General features: G+C 38.8%; 1 protein-coding gene across 2 annotated transcripts in view; it reads left to right on the forward strand.

Annotated features, from left to right (window-relative positions):
* RRAGB (Ras-related GTP binding B) overlaps window positions 1–15,177 on the forward strand; it is a 34,634-nt gene extending 19,457 nt beyond the window's left edge. For both annotated transcript variants that reach the window (XM_012662407.1, XM_012662408.1), the window contains 5 exons: window positions 7,500–7,595; window positions 9,987–10,109; window positions 12,344–12,435; window positions 13,504–13,619; window positions 14,652–15,177. In XM_012662407.1, coding sequence (XP_012517861.1) covers window positions 7,500–7,595; window positions 9,987–10,109; window positions 12,344–12,435; window positions 13,504–13,619; window positions 14,652–14,749 — 525 coding nt within the window. In that variant the 3' untranslated portion in view covers window positions 14,750–15,177. The remainder of the gene's footprint in view (window positions 1–7,499; window positions 7,596–9,986; window positions 10,110–12,343; window positions 12,436–13,503; window positions 13,620–14,651) is intronic.
* The last annotated feature ends 7,549 nt before the right edge of the window (window positions 15,178–22,726 follow it).

The raw sequence follows: 22,726 nt of genomic DNA on the forward strand, positions 1-22,726 counted from the left end.
TATAAGCAGTCTCTCTCAGTCCACTCTCAGTTCCCCGTCATTTTGTGGACAGTGCCAGCGACTTAGTGGAACAGGGCCGCCGGAGACCGCCTGGAAACTCCGCAGCAACATCACTCTTTCTCTCTTTTCCGCCCTTTCGGAGGCGGGGCTTGAGTCTGTGGCTGCGACAGGCTCTGCAGATTCAGGAGAAAAAGTGGCTGCTGCGCGCGCTACTCTCCTCGCAGGGCGCCACCAGCTCTGCCGCAGAGGCAGCGGCTATGACTCAGGCGGACGCCCGGGCAACAAGTCACCGCAGTCACAGGCTTTGGGGTCCCCAAATTGCAGCTGCCCACCCCCTGCTAGTCAGCGCTGAAGCCGACTGCACCGGGAGGGCAACCGGAGCCGGGGTCCACTGTTGCCTATTCCCAGAGGTGCGCCCTAGGGCTGTCTGCCGGCCCGCCGCGCACCCTACCCACAGCGCCTCTGTGCTGTGTCCCTCCCAGCACCCGCGGAACTTTCAGCGATTTCCGCGGGTAGAGCCTCTTTTATGGAGTTCCCCTCCCCCGATCCAGTCCTGGCGATCTCCTGTGGCAAGAAGCCGCCTCCAAACTCTCCCCTGTGGACTCGGGCACGGTGTCCGATCTGGGGAGCGCGCGCTCAGGCCGATCCCTCCCGTCCGATGCCGACCCAGCGCTGCGCTCCGCTGTGTTCGAAATGGACCCCGCGCCTGTCTCGGCTCCCCACCGCCTGTCGGTCTCCACCACCACCTCGCACCGACCTCCCGCACTTCCCTGCCTGCGTGGGAGTGGGGTTTGGTGAAGGAAGAGTCGTCTTCCTGTGAGTCAGATCTCCCCACCTGGGAGTGCCCGCCGCGGGGCACGGGCGAACCTGCCTCGGGGTGCGGCTGTCCCGCGCTGCCTTTCCCCTTTGTCCCTACTCTCCGGTAATTTGCGAGTGTTTTTTGAGTTCACCTGACTCTATCCGCGGGACTGCCTGTCCCTCGCTGCCTCTCTGTAGATTCACGAAGCCAATCCTGCAGGGGAGCGCCTCACTCATGTGTGGGTATCCGCGTTTTTCCCCTCGCACTCTGGGAGCAGAGAGCCAGGAGGTCACCCCTAATCGGCCATCTTCCCCGACCCCCCTAATCTTTAGCTTTTGAATGGTTTTACATTCGTGGGTGTTTATTGTGCTGGTCCTTGTGTAGTTCAGCTTTGAGTACTTCTTGGAGAGCAGGTCTTGTCCTGGTGAATTCCCACAGACTTTGTTTATCTGAGAATGTCTTTATTTCTCCTTCATATATAAAACTTAGTTTTGCAGGGTACAAGACTCTAGGCTGGGCATTATTCTGTTTCAGAAGAGTGAGAATGGGGCCCCAGGCTCTCCTTGTTTCTAGGGTTTCAGTTGAGAAGTCTGAAGTTATTCTGATCGGCTTCCCTTTGTATGTTACTTGCTTCTTTCACCTGACAGCTCATAGTAGGGTCTCTTTAGTGGCTCTCTTGGTCAGTCTGATTACTGCGTGACGTCATGTCTTTCTATTTGCATTGAATCTCCCTGGGGTCCGCTGCGCTTCTTGTAACTGTATATCTAGATTTTTAGCAAGGCCTGGGAAATTCTTCTCTATTAAACCCTCAAATAGGTTATCCAGCCCTTGCGTGGCTTCCTCTTCATTTTCCGGCACCCCGATCAAATGCAAGTTTGGTTTTTTCACATAATCCCACAATTCTTGTAAGCTTGTTTCTTTTTTATTTATTTTCTGCTCAATCTCTGTGACTGACTTACTCATCTGCAAGGAGCTGTCTTCAATCTCTGAGATTCTTTCTTCTGTTTGATCTACCCTGTTCTTGAGGCTTTCCACAGTGTTTTGAAGTTCCCTGAATGAGTCCTTTATTTCCAGGAGTTCGGTTTGATTTTTTTTTAATATTTCAATTTCTTTAGTGAATTTTTCTTCCAATTCCTGGATTTTTTTTTTTGTGGTTTCCTTGTGATGGTTATCCATTTTTCCTTGGATATCATTGAGCTTACTTATAATCCATGTTTGGAATTCTTCTTGTGTCATTTTAGTATTCTGGGCCTGGTTAGTGTTCATTGCTAGAGAGCAGGTGTTCCTCTTTGGGGGTGTGCTTTCCATTTGATTTTTCATACTTCCAGAAATCTTTCGCTGGGTCCTTCCCATCTGGATCCGCTGTTACTTTTGTTTTGTTCTGCCGCTGGAGGGAGCCGCTAGTATGTTGTCCAGGGCTCTCATGATGGGAGGGGTTACTTGGGGAGCTTGTTTTGGTCCCTTGCTGGGCTTTCTCTGTTGGTAGCTGACCGGAGGCGGAAATACAATGGTACCCGGTGACCTGAACCGGTCTGGCGAGGAAAGTCACTGGGCTGTCAGCTATTGGTCAGTGCCAAATCCCCAGGGACTGGCGCTTGTCGCAGAGGGGGAGTGGCTCTTTATGTCTCTCTGCTGCAGACTCGGAGGCCAGGCAGAAGGCGCTGGCCAGGGGGAAGGGGCGCTCCACCAGAGTGCCCAACGCCCCAGCGCTTTCAGCCTTCGCAGGCGTCCTCCCCCCACAGGCAAGGAGGCACTCAGAATTCAGAGGAGGCACTCAGCATTCACCGCTCAAAGAAACGGGTCCGGCCAAGTGGCCCCAGGTCCCGGCAGGGCAGAGCTAGCTGCGAGAGTTCTCAGGCTAGGGGAAGGGAACCATTCCGTATCCGCGACCTGCCGTGGGCCCCGAGCTGGCGCTCGCCGGCCCCCAGTGCGCTGGCTCCAGAGGGAGCCGCTCAGGGGCTGGGAGGTACCCGATCAGGGAGTCAGCCGAGTCACCAGGGTGCTCCACTGTCTCCTTTGTGTCTCCCTCCGCCGATCTCACGCCAGTCCCGCAATAGCTCTCACTTCTACTGGCCCACCCTGAGCAGTCCCAGTCGCCCGCGGCAGTTTCCAGGTTAGAGTTCTCCACTCAGTAATCACCTCCTCGTTCAGGACCCACTGGGTGCCAGAGACCAGCTTCCTAACTGCCTCCGGCGGTAGCCCAGCCCAGCTCCTCCCCTGTCCGGTGCAGTCCTGACACGGAACTCCGGGAAGTTCAAGATGCTTCCCGTTCCTGTCTCGTCTCCGCTGAGTCCCACGTTTCCAGACCCAGTTCTACATCCACTTCACACAAGCCCCTGCCTCTCCATGGGCTTGTAAGTCAGTGGGGGGAGCTGGACTGTCTCGTGAGGGATTTGTCCCTGTGCACTTACTGGCCAGCCTGGCGCCGCCATCTTGCTCTCTACTCTCTATTGTCTGTCGGCACTTTCCAGGTTTTGTATTCCTATCTCCCGTTCGCTTTATTCTTTTTCCTGATTTGCGTATCCCCCGCTGAATCTCCACTGATTCACCTCGCTGTTTTCGAAGGAGAGTGATCCGATCCTGTGTAGCAGACCGAGATCTACCTCTCCCTCTCTGGAAGCAGGGATTTGGGAGGCTACCCTAACTCAGCCATTTTTTCCCATCCCATTATTTATTTTTAAAATAAGTTTCCTGTCCGTGTTTCACTGATCTTCAGAGCAAGGAAATACTGTCAAGGCTAGAAGACCCATCAGGAGTGAGATGAAGTAAGGTTGCTTTTATCACTAGTTTGATTTAGGAAACTCGTCTGCACCAGTTCAAGTGCCAACCACACTATGTTAGGTACTGTGCCAGGTCCCTCATAACTGCATCGATATGATATATTTCTCTTTTTTTCTGGAATGGGAATTAATACACACAAGTTTATTTTTTTTAATGTTTTTGGGGGGTTATCCCTGAAGTCATATCTTTTTTAAAATTTTTTTTTTATTTCAGAATATTTTGGGGGTATAAACTTTTGGTCACATATATTGCCTTTGCACTGCCTGAGTCAAAGGTACAAGTATTCCCATACCCTAGATAGTGTGCATCGTAACCATTAGGTGTGAACTCACCCATCACGGCCTCCCCCCTCCCACCTGCCTGATCCCCATGAATGTTACTTCCATATGTGCACATGAGTGTTAATCGATTAGTACTAATTTAATGGTGAGTATGTGTGGTATTTATTTTTCCATTCTTATGATACTTCACTTAGAAGAATGGTCTCCAGTTCCATCCAGGTTAATACAGAGATATTAAGTTAACCATTTTTTTATGGCTGAGTAGTATTGCATGGTATATGTATACCACATTTTGTTAATCCACTCACGTATTGGTGGGCACTTGGGTTGTTTCCACATCTTTGCAATTGTGAATTGTGCTGCTATAACCATTCGAATACAGATGTGTTTTTTATAGAATGTCTGTTTTTCCTTTGGGAAATACCCAGTGGTGGGGTTGCTAGATCCAGTGGTAGTTCTACTTTTAGTTCTTTGAGGTATCTCCATACTACTTTCTATAAACGTTGTACTAGTTTCCAGTCCCACCAGCAGTGTATGAGTGTTCCTGTCTCTCCACATCCCACGTAAACATTTGTTGTTTTGGGACTCTTTGATAAAAGCCATTCTCACTGGAGTTAAGTGATATCTCATTGTGGTTTTGATTTGCATTTCACTGATGATTAGAGATGTTGAGCATTTTTTATGTTTATTGGCCACTAGTCTGTCTTCTTTTGCAAAGTTTCTGTTAATGTCCTTTGCCCACTTTTTAATGGGGTTGTTTGATTTTTTTCTTGCTGATTTTTCTGAGTTCTTTATAGATTCTAGTTATCAGCCCTTTATCGGATTTATAGCATACAAATATTTTCTCCCATTCTGTAGGTTCTCTGTTTGCCCTAGTGATTATTTCCTTGGCTGTGCAGAAGCTTTTTAATTTGATCAGGTCCGATTTATTTATTTTGGTTGTTGCTCTGATTGCTTTTGGGGTCTTCTTGATAAATTTTTGGCCAAGGCCAATGTCTATAATAGAGTTTTTCCAACATTTTCTTTTAGAATTCTTATAGTTTCATGCCTTAGGTTGAAGTCTATTATGCATCATGAGTTGATTTTTGTGAGTGGTGAGAGGTGTGGATCCTGTTTCAGTCTTCTACATGTGGCTCTCCAATTTTCCCAGCACCATTTATTGAATAGGAATTCTTTTCCCCAGTGTATGTTTTTGTCTGCTGTGTCAAAGATCAGATGGCATTATGAGGATAGGTTTATATGTGAGTTCTCAGTTCTGTTCCATTGGTCTATGTCTCTGTTCTTATGCCAGTACCATGCTGTTTTGGTTACTATAGCATTGTAGTATAGCTTGAAGTCTGGTAAATTGATGCCTCCCAATTTGTTCTTTTTGCTTAAGGTTGTCTTGGCTATATGGGGTCTTCTCTGGTTCAATATGAAGCACAGAATTATTTTTTCTAGATCTGTGAAAAATGTTGTTAGTATTTTAGTAGGGATTGCATTGAATCTGTAGATCACTTTGGGTAGCATAGATATTTTAACATGTTGATTCTGCCGATCTGTGATCATGGTATGGTTTTCCATCTGTTTACATCCTTTGCTATTTGCTTTATCAGTGTTTCATAGTTCTCTCTGTAGAGGCCTTTAACCTCCTTCATTAAATATATGCCTAGGTATTTTATTTTCTTTGTTCTGTTATGAAAGGTATTGAGTCTTTGGTTCCCAGCTTGACTGTTGTTGGCCTATATAAATGCTACTGATTTGTGTACATTAATTTTGTAACCCGAGACTTTGTTGAATTTTTTTTTATCAATTCCAGTAGTCTCTTGACAGAATCTTTGGGTTTTCTACATACAAAATCATATCGTCAGGAAAAAGTGATAGTTTGGCCTCCTCTGCCCCTGTTTGGATACCTTTAATTTCCCTCTCTTGTCTGATTACTCTGGCTAGGACTTCCAGCACTACGTTGAATAGAAGTGGTAATAGAGGGCACCATTGTATGGTTGCAGTTCTAAGTGGGAGTGCTTTCAGTTTTTCCCCGTTCAGTATGATGTTCACTGTGGGTTTGTCATATTGGCTTTTACAGTTTTGAGGTATGTCCTATCTGTGCCTATTTTGTTAAACATTCTTATCATAAAAGAGTGCTGAATTCTGTCAAATGCTCTTTCTGTGTCTATTGAGAGGATCATATGGTTTGTTTTTACTTCTATTTGTGTGGTGAATTACATTTATAGATTTGCATATGTTGAACCATCCCTGCATCTCTGGGATGAAGCCCACTTGGTTGTGATGGATTATTTTTTTGATGGGGAGCTGAATTTGGTTTGCTAGGATTTTGAGAATTTTTGCATCTGTATTCATAAGGGATATTGGCCTGTAGTTTTCTTTTTTTGTTGAGTCCTTTTCCTAGGTTTAGTAACAAGGTGATGTTGGCTTAGTAAAACGTGTTGGGGAGGATTCCTTCCTTCTTGATGTTATGGAATAATTTCTGGAGGATAGGTACCCATTCTTCTTGGTAGGGCTCATAAAATTCTGGTGTAAAACCATCTGGGCCAGTACTTTTCTTTTTTTGGAAGATTTTTTATTGGTGCTTCAATTTTTTTACTTGATATTGGTCCATTCAGGAATTCTGTTTCTTCCTGATTGAGCCTAGGGAGGCTGTGTGTTTCTAAGAATTTGTCCATTTCCTCCACGTTTCCAAGTTTATGTGCATACAGATTTTTACAGTATTGAGAGATGATATTTTGTATTTCCATGGTATCAGTTGTGTAATCTCTCCTTTTTATTTCTGATGGAGATTATTAGAGTCCTTTCTTTTCTGCTTCTGGTTAATCTAGCAAGAGGACCATCAATTATTTTTTTTTTTTTATCTTTTCACAGAACCGACTTTGTGGTTCATTAATCTTCTGTTCGGTTCTTTTGTTATAGATTTCATTTAGTTCTGCTCTGTTCTTGGTTATTTCTTTTCTTCTACCGGGTTTGGGAGGTGTTTGCCATTCCTTTTCCCATTCTTTGAGAAGATTCATTAGATTGTTGATCTGTGATCTTTCTGTCTTTTGAATGAATGTAGGCATTTTTGGGTGTGAATTATTCCTCTCAGGACTGCTTTGGCTGTGTCCCACAGATTTTGATAACTTGTGTCCCCTTTATCATTTAGTTCAAAGAGTCTTTTGATTTCCATCTTTACTTTTCTGTGGGAGGTTATATCTGTATAGCTAAAGAAATACAGCACATATGTAATTAACATATATGAATGCATATATGCATATATATGTGAGAAAGATATATACAAAGGTTAAAGTATTTTTATTTATAAATTCTTGATATGGGCATAGCTATCTTAATATGACCCAGATTTGGTGATTTAGAGTGTTAGATATATTTTATTAAAACTCTTTTATATAATAAATTTTATTTATCAACGTAGTGCTCTCAGTGAGCATTCAGCATAAGCAGTGTAGGCCTGAAGAATTTTAACTATGGTACTGTTAGACCTGAGCTGAAATAATTTTTGTCATCTTGGTTTGTGAAATAATGTACATACTCAAAGGACCAAAAGCTCCTGATTAAAATATGCTAAAATAGTTACATCTTAGATTTTTTCAGTGAAACAGGAGAGCTCTTATATGCTGATCAGTATGTTGGACTTTTTAATTCAGATTTTTAAAGAGCGAGAAGAAGATCTGAGGCGTTTGTCTCGCCCATTGGAATGTTCTTGCTTCCGAACATCTATCTGGGATGAAACTCTCTATAAGGTGTGTATGGTTCCCTGAGTTTTCTCATTTTGAGAGCATGAAAAAAAGCTAGAAGGGCATTAACAAAACCAAAAGATTTTAAACTATTTCATAGCCATCTAGATTTGTTGTACTAAAAAAAAAAAAAAAGAAAAGAAAAAGAAATAATCGACAATAAATTGTTTGAAGAATATCAAACTTTATTTGATTAAGAGATTTGGGTTTTAATCTTAGATTGGGTTGACATAGCTACCAAATCACACTGAATTAGCCAGTTTGGTCATGATTAATTTGATACTGATCTTTTGTGATAGCAGAGTTTTCACTTGCCATCATCCATTTTGACCTGTTGTGGTCTCAGTGCTGATTGGAGTTGTGTCTCGTATTCAGGTACCTCTACGTGATATAAACTAGTCTGCCTAAGTTTGGATGACAATAGAGGAAAAATATTTAGGGGACAGATTGGGGAAGGGAATTTTAGAATGACATGTTTTGTCTAGAGGATGTTAGTGTCAACTTTCATGCCAAATCGAAGACCAGCATTCTTTCAACCAGAAGGATTATTCCCATTGCTGGAATGGATACCACACTGCTTGCACTAATTATAGAGGTTACAAGAATAGTTGTGTTATGGATGAAACTGAAATTACCTTATTGGCACATAGGCTCCCATCCTGCTTCCTTCCTTTCTTCTACTGATCTAGTGATTTGAAGGACTGGCTCCTTTTGGGTCTTCCTATGGTCAGAGCTTTCCTTCAGACTGTTTCTGGTATCCATTGACAAGTCTGACTCTGGGTGGGAAAGCATCCTTTTTTGTCACTGGTAGCTAGAACCTCAGTATCAACGGCATCTGACAAATATCTACAACCAGAAGCACAGAAACCTGACTTGCCAAGGAGAAAAACCATTGGACTTTAAAAATAGCCATTGCTTTTTTTTTTTTTAACTAATTCATTTTTCCCCAATATTATGTTGACCCAGCCTCACTCTAATAACAGATCATTTTGAGATACCTGTCTAGGAAATACTGTTCTAGATTAATATGGGCCGAATTTCTCTCAAAGCCTTATTCCCATAGAACAGGTAACCGTGAATAAGGATGGACATGACGCACTGATAAGAACCAACTGCGGTGTGAAGGATGGCAATACATAACACGACCAAAGACAATTGGCTAATCACAACACTGCTGTGAGTGACAATGTCTCTGCTGTGGTTAGCTTTGGTGCCTTCTCCAAGGTAAATTCAGCAGTGACATTAACACCGACCTGGGAACTTGGAACCTGAACCCTTATGCCTAAGTAATAAAACTAATTGGAACAGAGACATCGCACTATTATCTCTTACATCAATGTTGCATAGAGCTGACTTAAATTTTTATATTCAGTTTTATTCAGCAAGCACTCATTATATATCTGCTTGATGCTGTTGAATACGCAAATGACTTAAGACCAAGTTCCTGCCCTCTAGTAGGGGAGAGAAGAACAAAGTTCACCTAACCAGACAAATTGGAGTGAGAGTGAAAGAAGTATGATAATGGAAATACAAATAAAAGAGCCTTAAGAGAATAGAGGGAGGGTGTGGTTAATTTCAACTGCTTACATTAGTCATACTCCTCTGGATGAAGTCAGTTTTAGGCAAATACAATGGACTATTTTTAATTCAATTGGGTCAGTAATTTATATAGCTGACAACAAATCTTTGGGAATGATAATACCACTAGTTTCTCTTGTAATGGTATATTATCACATTGAGGGTAGGGGCCATTTGTCCATATGGCTCTGATGTTTTTACGAAATTGATTCTTGGGTGTATGTTAAATATAGCATTATTAGGTTCTGATCTTTAGAGAAATCTGTACTGTTGGACTTAAATATTTGTTGAATGCCTGCATTAGAAGCTTTTTAGCACAATAGATCGTATTTTTCAACGTTTTTTTCTAAGGCAACATGATGGCACACAATACTTGTTTACTTTTTTTTTTCATTCCACTGTCTTTATTTTTTTTTATTTCAGCATATTATGGGGGTACAGATGTTTAGGTTATGTATGTTGCCCTTGCCCCCCCCACCCCCCTAAGTCCGAGTTTCAAATATGTCCATCCTTCGGGTGGTGCGCATTGCACTCTTTGTGTATGCAAATACCCCTTGTTTACTTTTAATTATCAATGGAAAGAAGTTTATCCAGCATTTTACAAAAGTGTTTGAACTAAAAGCAATTCAACTCAAGGATAAAAATAAAATATTAGCTTCATTTTCTCATTTCATTCGTGTTATATTGAATGTCAATATTTGTTTGGGACTCAATTATCATCATATTTTGGTATCCATATATCATAGTTTACTTACTCATTTGAAAGGTCTAGGAATAGTTACCTGTTAGTAATAGTACACTGTGTTTCTGTTCTGTTAGGCTTGGTCCAGCATTGTTTATCAGCTGATTCCCAATGTTCAGCAGCTGGAAATGAACCTAAGGAATTTTGCTGAAATTATCGAGGCTGATGAAGTACTTCTGTTTGAGAGGGCTACTTTTCTGGTAAGACCTTTCTGCTTTGCAGATGTACTTTGCATTGTAGCTTCTTCTATTCATCAGCAGAGAACAGCATGTTGCCACTTTCAGGAAGAACCTTTTTCCCTCTTGTCGACTTGAGCATGCAAAGCCTTATTTATAAAGTAATATTGCCAACAAGTGACCCGAAAAGAAGTGAAGTGAACTGAAAGAAATTCCTTTGGTGTATAGCTCTTTAGTAGTTAGTAAAACTTAATTTTTTGCAGGTTATTTCTACTAATAACTATTCATTTGTGTTAAAGGATTCCTATTTCCTATTGACTTTTATTATGAAATGTTAGATATTTTCCTTTTGAGAAAACTCACACCCCACCCATTTTTCTCCAAAAAAACTGAGTTGAAAACTCAGTTTAACTTCAGTTTAACATGAAGGAGATGTAATGGTCAGCTTGGTGACATAGCTAAGAGTTCAGAGGGAGAAGTAGAGGGGGAAAGAAGCATGTTGCTATTTTTATTTTTCTTACAAATTGAACTGAATAACTATAATAGAGCCTACTGTTTGTACAGCCATGGGGGGGTACAAAAACCAATATTATATGTATAAATAAATTTTTAAAATAGCAATGATAGAAACTAACTTGAGATGTCACAATGCACTATGTAAGTAATTGCTAATCGGCTTAGTAAATGTAACTCTAAGAGCAGTTCCCAGTAAATGATTTGTTTCTGAGCTCTGCCAGTGCTTGGTGATTTTAGAAACATTTCTTTTCTTATGCATTTGTGTGTGTGTGTGTGTGTGTGTGTACGTACTATTCTGGTGATAGCCCCTACTTAAGCCTTATACAAGGTATCCATGAAACAAAAACATTTGCACCCCTTTAATATTTTGAAATTTAAAAAATAGTAAGATTTTAGAAACATTTCTTAATCTCTCTGAGCTTTTCTCCTCTTCTATAAAATGAGGATAATATCTATATTCATGGGCCTGTTGTGCAGATTGAAATGGGACAAGGTAATGTTAAACATCTAGCACAAGCCTTGGCATATAGTTGGCAAACTATTAAACATTGGTTCCTTTTGCTATTATAGCAACAGAGGACAGAGAATCCGAAGTACAATTATCCCCCTTCCTTTGTGGAAACTTTATTTGTAACCACAGCAGTATTTGGGAGCCATTTTTCCTGCTAGTTGGTATAGTTGAGGCAAGAAGTCCTAGCTAGAGTGTCTTTCTGCCTCAGCCCGCTGGCAAGGGGTCACTTGCTTGGAATTGCACTACCATGAGCCTTATTTTTCCTACTAGTGTGAGTAGCAATAGGCAAGTAAGCTGTTCTGTCTTTCTTGATGTACATGGCACAATAGAATCCTGCATTGGCAGTATTTGTCTGCCATGTCCGCCACACATAGTGGTAGAGGTTAACCTAATATAAGTTCTCTATTCCTCACTAATAGTAATAGGTAGCTTTTGTTTCTCTTGAAAATCAAATTTAGGTGTGGTTGACCATTTTCACTGAGGGGGGTAAAGTCAAACAAGGAGACTTGTTCTGCCACTGGTATAGGAATTACATTTTGAAAGTTGTACATTGTCTTAGGGAATTTCCCTGTGAATTTTCTGTTGGCAAATGACTCAGTTTTGCTTCCTACTAGAAACTTTGCATCTGTGTATTCAGCCTGTATGTGATATTTGCATGTTTTCTTTAAAATATGAAAGTGTTGGGGGAAGTATTTTCAACTGGTGTGGGTGTCCATCCTGAATAGGTTCATTTATAAAAAGTTAGTCCTCGGGGATTGGAATCATCTAGTTAAGCTTCTTAAATATAATTCCAAAAGCTACCTGGTTATACCCTTTATTAAAATTAAATACATTAAGTATGCCTCAAGAACAGCTAGGAATTTTTATTTATTTTCCTTTTTGATTTGTAATTTTTTTAATCAAAGAACCATCATGTGAAATATTGAAATAAAATAAACATTTAATGATTAAAGTAAGTGGAAAAGAATAGCAGTGAACCAAAATAGGTAGTATTTAAATGATTTAATAAAATTATAACCAAATGGTACTAGATGGGTCATCTGAATGGATGTTGAACTCACATAGAATGTTGGCAGAATATGGGACAGAGGAGAAGAGACAGTAAGCCAGGTGCCAAGTCTACCCTGAAAACCAGGGTGACCAAGAAACTGACAAATGTCTCCTTTGTGGTGTAGCAGAGGATGATGGGACTATTTTGTATGGATTCAAAGGACAATATTCTTTTTCATAGGTGATTTCTCACTATCAGTGTAAAGAGCAGCGTGATGCCCATAGGTTTGAGAAAATCAGCAACATTATTAAGCAGTTTAAGCTGAGCTGCAGGTAAGAGATCTTGTAGGTGTGATCTATTTATCTCTGGAAAAAGAATTATTGTCATTTTTGAGAAGTTCAAATAACAGTTGACTGTACCTTATTCAGAATACTTTCTTCAATCAAAAAGAAAGGTAAAATCTAAGGGAGCCTATAATTGACTAAAGTGCAGGTCCTTGTCCTTTCCTGCAAACTCAACTGGTATGGAAGAATCATATGAAAAATATCCAAGCATAGTACCCTTTCAAGATGTTTGAAATAGTATTTGGGAAGAAGTAAACAGAGAATTTCCCAGAGTGTTTTGAAAAAAAAGAAAGGAGAATTTGCCTTACTAAATACCAAAATTTACTATGAAATTACAGTAACTAAAATAGTGAGGTACGGATTGAGAAATGGTACAGAATGGGGAGTCTAGAAATGTTTAACCATTTTATATCAGCTTTGATTAAATAAAATTTGAATCTAACATTGAATATAGGAAGAAGGAATGGCTGAACAGCATAATTTAGTAAAGATTTAATAATCAAAATTCTTATCCTGATAAAAGTTGATGTCTGAACAATAGGTATAAATTTACTCCCTTTATACCCTAGCATACTTTGAAACTTTCTGGAATGTTTATGCTAACATTTTTAAGAAGAAATAGCCAATGACAAGCAAATGTAGTTACTTTGGGTTGTTTTTTTCTTTCAAAGAATGGGTTCATTTCTTGAATTTAAATGTAACATCGAAAAGACATAGGTATTAATCTCAATAATAGGAAAATTTCAACTTAATACACTTAAATATCGGAGAAGTCTTTTGTAACATGATTTTTAACATGGATCTACACCTAAAGTCATTTTCATTTCATAGTCGTTATCAAGTTCTAACCCACTTTTCATCCTAGTCACTTTCCAAAACATGTTAAATTTAGTATTAGAATTTCCTTGGAAAACAAAATGGGGTTAGTGATTAACTATCTTAATGAAGTGCTGAATTGAGATTTAATACTATAAAAATGTTTAACATAAAAGATAAGAGCTTCTTATATTGTTATTAGTTTACATTCTTGAACCATTTTTCTCCTTTCTCCTCTAGCAAACTGGCTGCCTCTTTCCAGAGTATGGAAGTCAGGAACTCTAACTTTGCCGCTTTCATTGACATCTTTACATCCAACACTTATGTGATGGTCGTGATGTCTGATCCATCCATTCGTAAGTTTAAACTTAGCTGACATAGGTTCAAAGCCACATATTCTTTAAGCATTTGCCCTGGAGGTAGTACTTTATTAGGTAGTTAAAAACTATTTTGTGGTGGGGATGGTTGCACAACAATGTGAAGGTACTTAATCCCATTGAACTGTGTGCTTAGAAATGTTAAATTTTATGTTATGTACATTTTACCACAGTGAAAAAAATTATGTTAGTACTAGTAGTAAATAGTTTTTTAATTAATAGACCTATATTTTGAAGCTTAAAAATAATTTGGTCTCTAGGGTATTATGTTTTCCCTCATGGGAACTTCAGAAAGCAAGTTACTAAATCCAAGAATTTTAAAGAAAAGAGAACCCAAATCCGTGATTTATGCTCCATATAATATATATTTTTAACTCACAACTAATGGACGCAGTGAGCATCATATGGGGGAAGGGCACACCTCTAATCTTGGCTTGGATGGGGCCAAGTCATAACATGTAACCAAAATGTTTGTACCCCCATAATATCCTGAAATAAAAACAAAAAGACTAGTCAATATAAACTCTAAACTGTTAAATGCTGAACCATTTTATATGTCATTGCATATTCCTGTGTACCAGATTTCCGTATTTCTGTTATGGGAATGAAAGAAAATGTTTGGTGCTTCTCCCTATATGATAATAGCCATGGCTACCCAACCGTTGAAATAAAGGCTCTTGCAGTATTTTTAGGATGGTCCCAGAAGTTTAAATTATTTCTTATCCATTGTCTTTTCCTACTTTAGGTTATTATTAAAATGTAACATAAGATCATGGATTTTATGCTATTAGCTCCAAACCAAAAGATTTTGGAAATTTTGTGTTTAGAATATGAACAAATCTTCTGCTTATTCAGAAAAATTAAATCTTGGTAACTTGGGATTTCCTATTCCTGTATGTTCTCTGTGACATACATTGAGGGATTTGACTCTCTTCTGTTTGTTTTTATTAGTCAGGCATTCTTTTGGCTGCCATACTTATTTTGTTGGTGTCTCCCCACCCACTCCCTCAGCTTCTGCAGCTACTCTGATCAACATTCGCAATGCCAGGAAACATTTTGAAAAGCTGGAAAGAGTGGATGGACCAAAGCAATGTCTTCTCATGCGTTAGACGGTGCTGAATATTGTTTCACACAAGAAAAACACTGTTTCTTAATGTTGTATTCATGTATGTAGGCTCTGAAATGTTGCGATGCTTACCATTTGTGTATTTCTTCTCTGCTCCTCAGTCTTAGCATTTAACCTTGAATACTGTTTGCTTAAATAGCCATTGAGGAGTTAGAAGATGAATTGTTCATGACATTGTTGTAACATAAAAGTAGTTGACATGTAAGTGTTCTGATAACAAGATTCTAATAATGTTTAAGTGTTCTGATGACCTGGTTCCAATAGTTGTGTATGCCAAAACCTTTCTCAGCATCGTCTTGTAGTCCTTATCAGATAGTAAATAACCTGTAAGTTTGGAGTATTACTGTTTTCTCAGCATGCATTAAAAACATTCCTTAACTTCAATTGTAAATAAACTTTTGATGTTAGGGATTTCAGTGCCTCTTTTTCTTTTCCTTGTTTCTTCAACTTTTCCCTCAGAAAGGGCAAAGGAATTCCACAGTTATCCTAGGAAAAGGGGATCTGTTGATTGGGAAAGAGTACAAAGTAAACTTGGATGGGAAGGACAGAGCCATATTATAGCTAAAAGCTAGGCAGAAGAGTTTATATATATGATATCTAAATGTGATAAGAAATAGGAAAGCATTGTAGGCTTTTGAGCAGGACAATTATCTGAAAGCAGTTTTGACAGAAAATTAACCTAGACTGTATGGACTGACTGAGGGAAGTTGGGAAAGCCCTGGTGATAATCCAGGCCTGAGGTATGTTGAAAGTCTGTTTCAGGATACAGCTGGAAAAGGGATGAATAAAAAGTGGAGAAAAAATAGATAGGACTGAGTTCCGGAAGTGGTTAAATTTATATATTCCATAACACTTAATGAGATGTACCTTCATTATTGTAGTCAAGCAGTATTAAAATCTTTTTCTATTACTCAATCATAAGAAATGACAGTGATCTAGCACCACTTACACTTTCCTGGATTAAACTTGAGCCCATTATCCAAAGTGGGGCACCACAAGAGCAGAAGAACGGGATCCATTTGTACTCACCACCAAATTGGTATTAACTAATCAACACATAAATGCACATATCAGAATAACATCTATTGGATGCTGGGGAAGGGGGAGGGCGGCGGGAGGAGGGGGGAGGAGGGAGGAGGGGACGGGTATTTGTATACACAAGGAGTGCAATGTGCACTACCCGAAGGATGGACATATTTGAAACACGGACTTGGGGGAGGGACCAAGGGCAACACACGTAACCTAAACATCTGTACCCCATAATATGCTGAAATAAAAAACAAACAAAAATAAATAAAAATTGTATTAAACTTTATCTCCCAAGGAAAAATGAAACATTGTGAACTGTGAGAAATGAAGTTTGACAACACTAACTAGAATTACTCAAAGCCTTAACCTTTTCAGTTTCCATTCATGTGATAACAGAACACAAAAACATTTAGGAATCTACAGCACAGTAAACTCATCTCATTTGTCCTGTCTCCATGTCATAAAGAAACTTATTCCATACCACAGTCTCCTACCTTTTCCCATCTTATTTTATTATCCCCAGTTGAGGGATAAGTAGAATTTTCACTGAGCAGCAAAGAACATGTTTTTTTGGACATCATATAGACTAAAAATCTCAACTCTTTAAAGAATTTTGGGACTAATTTTATCAACGTAAAATTGGTAAAATTATGAGCAGGGGAATTTCTGCAGGAGGGGAGTTTTAAGTAGATGTTCCAGATTCTTTATCCTATTAGCATCTAGGAAAATGAAAAGAGCAAGTGAACAGGAGGCTATTATGTGATCAGTATGAGTCATGATTTGGCATGTATCATTATTCGGCAAAAAACCCTCCAGCTTGAAGGATTTAGGTGAAACTTAAGCAGTTTGTTTTAAAACTTTTAGGGGTTTTGCCCCTGAATTCAACTACTGCGAGCAGTTACAGCCTCTACTTCTCTGGGGCCATTTCAAAATAGGAGGGAGAAAGTGTGTAATATTTTTAGGTCTCCCATAACAATTCTTTGCATAGGCCAGTTTATGACTTCCCACTCAAATTCCTGACTTTTCCTTATAAAACAGGAAAGTTGTCAGGGTCCTCCTGTAGTCCTCACTAATGAAATTTCTGACCTCATTAATTTAGTCAAAAGATTTTTTTTTCAATACCTAGTATGTTTCAGACACTGTTTTTGGAGCCCAGGATACAGGAGTGAACAAAACAAAGCCCTTGTGGTCATGTAGCTTATATTCTGGTAAGGGGAGACAGACAATAACCAATTAAGTAAACATACTATATTAGGAGAGATGAGTGCTATGAAGAAAATTAAAACAGTGAAGGGGGAAAGTGATAGTAAAAGAGTGAAGAGGCTATTATAGTAATAAGTGAAAGATGATGGTGGCTTGGCCAGAATGGTAGCAGTGGAAGTGATGAGAAGTAGGAGGAATCTGGTTAAGTTTCTAAGGGAGAGCCAACAGGATTTCTTGAAGCATATAAGAGAAAGAGGAATCAGATAACATCAAGGTTTTTGGCTTGAGCAACTGGGTTGCTGGAAGTGGCTGAGACTGAAAATGCTGAGGGAGAACTTGGCTTGAGGAAGAAAACAAGAGGTAGGGATTTTGCACATGGTAAGCTAGGAAGATATACAGTCATACACTGCATAACAATGTTTTGGTCAACAACAGACCACATATATGACATCAGTCCCATAAAATCATAATGTAGCTGAAAAATTCCTATCCCCTAGTGAGTCATAGCCATTGTAATGTTGTAGTGTGACACATTACCTTTTCTATGTTTAGATAAACAAATACTTATCATTGTGTTACAATCACCTAATGTATTCAATACGGTGACATGGTGTACAGGTTAATAACCTAGGAGCAATAAACTATACCATATAGCCTACGTGTCTAATAGGTTATACCATCTAGGTTTGTGTAAGTACGCCATGATGTTCACACATGGAATTGCCTAATGATGCATTTCTCAGCACATATCCCCACATAAGTGACACATGACTGTATTCTCATTTCTCTAAAAATATGAGAAGTTGAATTGGATAACTCCTTAGACTTACTTTCAGCCTTGTACATGCCCTTAATATTGATTGGCTGAATGCCTACAGCAATAGTAGCAGCTAATGTATACTGATCTGTCAATAGGTGCCAGGCATAGGATCTAAACATTCTTACATATGGAAGTGGGTATTGTTATTATCCCCATTTTGTATGAAGAGACTAATTTGCACTATAATCAAAAATCCCTCCAAACTTAGAACTCTGTCTTGTAAATGAGTATTTTATAGTTTTCAAATTAGTTTCTAATATGTTGTCTTTTTTGTTCTTCCCAACAATCTTGTGAAATGGATAGGGAAGTAGTAGCACAGTTTTTATAGATAAGACAAGTGAGGATCAAAGAAATTGAGAGTTATCGTAAGTCACAAAATTGGGGAAGAGTGTCATTGAGACTCAAATCCAGTTCTTCTGATTCCAAACGAACCTCACCTATACCTGCTATACAAACTTGCTCTAAGACAGCAATGCCCAATAGAACTTTCTGTGATGATAGAAATGCTCTGTATCTGTGCTGTTCAATATGGTAGTCAATGTGGCTGTCGAATAATTGAAATGTGACTAATGAAATTAAGCAAATAAATTTTTTATTTAATTTTAATTAAATTTAAATGAATATAGTCATATCAGACAGTGCAGCTGGAGAATAGGAATAAATCATTAAGAAAGGAAGACTATAGGAAAATGTTACTAAGGAATTCCACATCTCTCCATATTACAAATAGACCCTGATGAATTTTTTCCAACTGTTTCAAGGAAAGTTAATCCTATATTATACTATTTCAAAATGTAGAAAAGGATGGTATGCTGTCCAGCTTGATGAGACAAATAAGATCTTGATCCCCAAACCCAAAAATATACCACAAATGAGAATTTCAGGCTGATCATAACTTATGAACATCAGCTATTCTAGACAGAGTGTTGGCAAACCACACATTGAAAGTATTCTATATGATCATCAAGGAAAAGTTTCAGCTTGAAATTTTTGTAATGGGGTGATTATTTGAATATATAAAATAAATTTAAGCTACATGGGAAAAAAACACCAAAAGGACAAATAATGTATAACACAACCAAATAACAGAGTAGACAAACAATCTAAATAGTTGTCTAAGTTTGATATCCAAATTTTACTTGGTAGTTTATAAATTCAATAAGTGTTTATTCCAGGCCCCTCAATAGTTGTGATTGGCAGCCACCATGCATTTTTGTAATCCCTTTCCCTTAAGTGTAGACTGGATCTAGTGACTCTCTTCTAATAAATGGAATTTAGCAAAAATGATGGGATATCACACCTGAGATTAGGTTACAAAAAGACTCTGGTTTCTGTCTTGCTTGCCCTTTCTTGCATGTTTACTGTGAATAACTGAGGAACTCAGCATGTCCTCTGGCAACAACCAGCAAGAAACTGAGACACCCGTCCAATAGCTCGTGAGGTTATTCAATCCTTTGAACAACCACATGAATGAGTTTTGAGGCAGATCCTTCCTCAGTATAACCTTCAGATGAGACCACAGCCCTAGCTAACACCTTGATCGCCAGCTTGTGAGAGACCTTGAGACGTTTAGGCAAAGACACTCAGCTAAGACTCACCTAGTTACTTGACCTTTAGAAACTGTGAGATGATAAATGCTTATTGTTTTAAACCAGCAAGGTTTTTTTTTTCAGCTTCCTCCCTCAGAGAAGAAGCCATTAAGTTTTAGTGTAATTTGTTACACAGCAATAAATAACTAATATACTAAGAAAATCAAAGATTGGGCTCTGCCTCATGAGGGAGCTTCCTCTCTAGTGGGAGAGAGAATGCATGAGGCAGTACACAAAGTATATCTTTATGTAGAAAAAAATGCATTGCCTATCTAACCATCAGAAATACATTTTTAAGATATCATTAGGCCCCTTACAAAAAAAGGACAAGGCTGTTGTATACTTGCATGTTGATGAAAGCTCCAAACTGGTTATTTCTGACAAGTGATCTGGCAAAAGTAATGTTACAAAATTTTTTCTACCCTTTGATATGGTAATGATTCCTTTTTTGTCAAGATATAGTAAGAAAACACCCAAAGTGTGTTTGGGGGGTTTAGGGATAATTTTTTAAAGATGAAAGCTGCACTACAAATAATAGCAAACAGTAGGAACATTTCAAATACCTAATAGTTGATTAAAGATGTATATCTGATACAGCAACTTGAGTATCATATTGCCTAGGATTACATTTGGCTGCAGATAACAGAAAAATCCCAAATAGGAATAACTTAAACAAGACTTTGTTTTTTCCTCACATAAAAGAAATTTAGAGGTAGACCTTCTAAGACTTGGCTCTGTAGTAACCAGAGACTCAGGTTCCTTCTATCTTATTGCTTTGTTATTCTTAAAATGTTACCTTATGGTCCAAGATGGCTATTTAAACTCCAGCCATCACATCCACATTTCAGGCAGCAGAATGTTTTAGGAGACTTCCTAAAAACCACATGCAGCACTCCCATTCATATCTCATTGGCTGGAGTCTAGTCACATGGCTATATCTAGCTGCAGGGAGATTGAGAAATTTCATCTTTTAGTTAGGTACACTGCCTCCACAAATAAAATAATGTTTTGTCACTAGGGAAGAATGTACTGAGTAGGAAAATAGATTTTGCCACGAGCTGCCACTTATGTCTGTGGACTGAATTGATAAATGGGGCTATACATAGCTGACACTTGGCATTTATGAGGGGTGTCTTCAGAGATCTTAAAAATCCTAAATTTGTAAAAATGATAATGTTTATTTAAGTGCCTGGCTTTTTCTGAAATCATTTCTATCGAGTCACATATTTCCTATGCTTAGTCTCCCAACACAAGATAATCCCTTTTCAATTTCATTAAGTTTCCTTGATAACCATTTTTCACAAAGAAATTTTTCTCTCACTTGATAAGAGTGCTGCCTATGTAACAATGAGTATAGAAAAAAAAGGAAGTAGGGTGCTGTTTTTTATTAAACAGGGGAGGGTGACTTGCTCTTGGATAGTTCAGATTTGTACCTGAGCGAAATGATCAATTACTAAGTCTTAGATTTTTAGGGTTTCTCACCAAGAGGTGAAACATACTGATTACACCTACATGTACAGTCTGAAAAAGATTGAAGGATAATTTGAAGAATTATTTTAAAAATGGCAAAATCATTATGTTTATTTTATGTTAAATTACTTATAGTTTTATTAAAAAGCAAAGGTATATTTTGGGGCACAAAAGGCCAGATATTTCACTAAATAGTTTCTTTGCCATCCATATTGTAATTGAATAGATTTGGCTTTTAAAAAATTTTTTTTAATTTCAGCATATTATGGGGGTACAAATGTTTAGGTTACGTATATTGCCCTTGCCCCACCTGAGTCAGAGCTTCAAGCATGTCCATCCCCCAGATGGTGTGCACTGCACCCATTAGGTGTGTATATACTCATCCCCTCCTCCCCCTCCCATCTGCCCAACATCCGATGAATGTTATTACTATATGTGCACTTAAGTGTTGATCAGTTAATACCAATTTGATGGTGAGTACATGTGGTGCTTGTTTTTCCATTCTTGGGATACTTCACTTAGTAGATTGAGTTCCGGCTCTATCCAGGATGACACAAGAGGTGCTAGATCACCACTGTTTTTTGCGGCTGAGTAGAACTCCATGGTATACATATACCACATTTTATTAATCCACTCATGTATTGATGAGCACTTGGGTTGTTTCCACATCTTTGCAATTGTGAATCGTGCTGCTATAAACATTCGAGTGCAGATGTCTTTTTTATAGAATGTCTTTTGTGCTTTTGGGTAGATGCCCGGTAATGGCATTGCTGAATCAAATGGTAGTTCTACTCGTATCTCTTTAGATTTGGCTTTAAATCAGGGGAGGAGACTGTGGGGTTTAGAGAATAAGAACATTGCTGCTACTCTTACCTGACTCTATGTAAGGCTGCAACATAGAGAAGTAGGGTGGGGCTTATCAACAGGCATGGTGGATCTTCCTTCACTACCACAAAGCACCATGTGGCTAAACTTAAAAGCCCTGATCAAATGGGCCACATATGTCATTCCAAGGTATTTGGATTGTTACATAATCCAGGCTAGGTTAAAGTGGGCAGTACTCCAAGATAATGCAAACCATTCTGTCTCTTTCTTTGGATAATATCCCCTTTATTCATTCTGCTTGTGGCCATGCTGGTCACAGTGCTTACTGCAGCTGCCTCCCCATGAGCTAAAGGAGCTGGTTGGGGAGATATAAAAGAAAGGGACCAGTGATTTTTCATGGCTACTGTAGTGATGTACCAGAATGGGGTCAGTGCCATATGACTTACTTTTCAGAAAGTATTGAAATATTATATCTGTTTGTTATGCAACTCTTTCTTGAAAGTCATCTTCAAAGATTTTGAGCTGCAGAAGGGGCAGAATGGATCAAAGAAAAGAGACATTACAGGAAGGAGCCTAACTATACCCATATCTGCTATGAGGCCTTTGATAAAGGGCATTTTAAAAAATTAATAGACTTTGTTTTTACAGCAGTTTTAGGTTTATAGAAAAAGTACAGAGTTCCCATATATGCCCACAATCCCTCTAGTTTCCACTACTATTAACATCTTGCATTAGTGTGGTACATTTGCTATAATTGATTAGCCAATATTTTTACATTTTTTATTATTAATAACTAAAGTCCATAGTTTTCATTAGGGTTCACTCTTTGTGTTGTGTACATTCTATGAGCTTTGACAAATATATAATGACATGTATCCATCATTAGAGTATCATACAGAATAATTTCGCTGCTTTAAAAATCCCCTGTGCTCTCTATATTCATCTTTCCTTCCCTCTCTCCCATCCAGTTTACTGGAAACCACTGTTATTTTTACTGTCTCCATAGTTTTTCCTTTTTGTCATA

The sequence above is a fragment of the Propithecus coquereli genome, unplaced genomic scaffold (assembly GCF_000956105.1).
Source record: "Propithecus coquereli isolate 6110/MARCELLA unplaced genomic scaffold, Pcoq_1.0 Scaffold762, whole genome shotgun sequence".
Taxonomy (NCBI): Eukaryota; Metazoa; Chordata; class Mammalia; order Primates; family Indriidae; genus Propithecus; species Propithecus coquereli.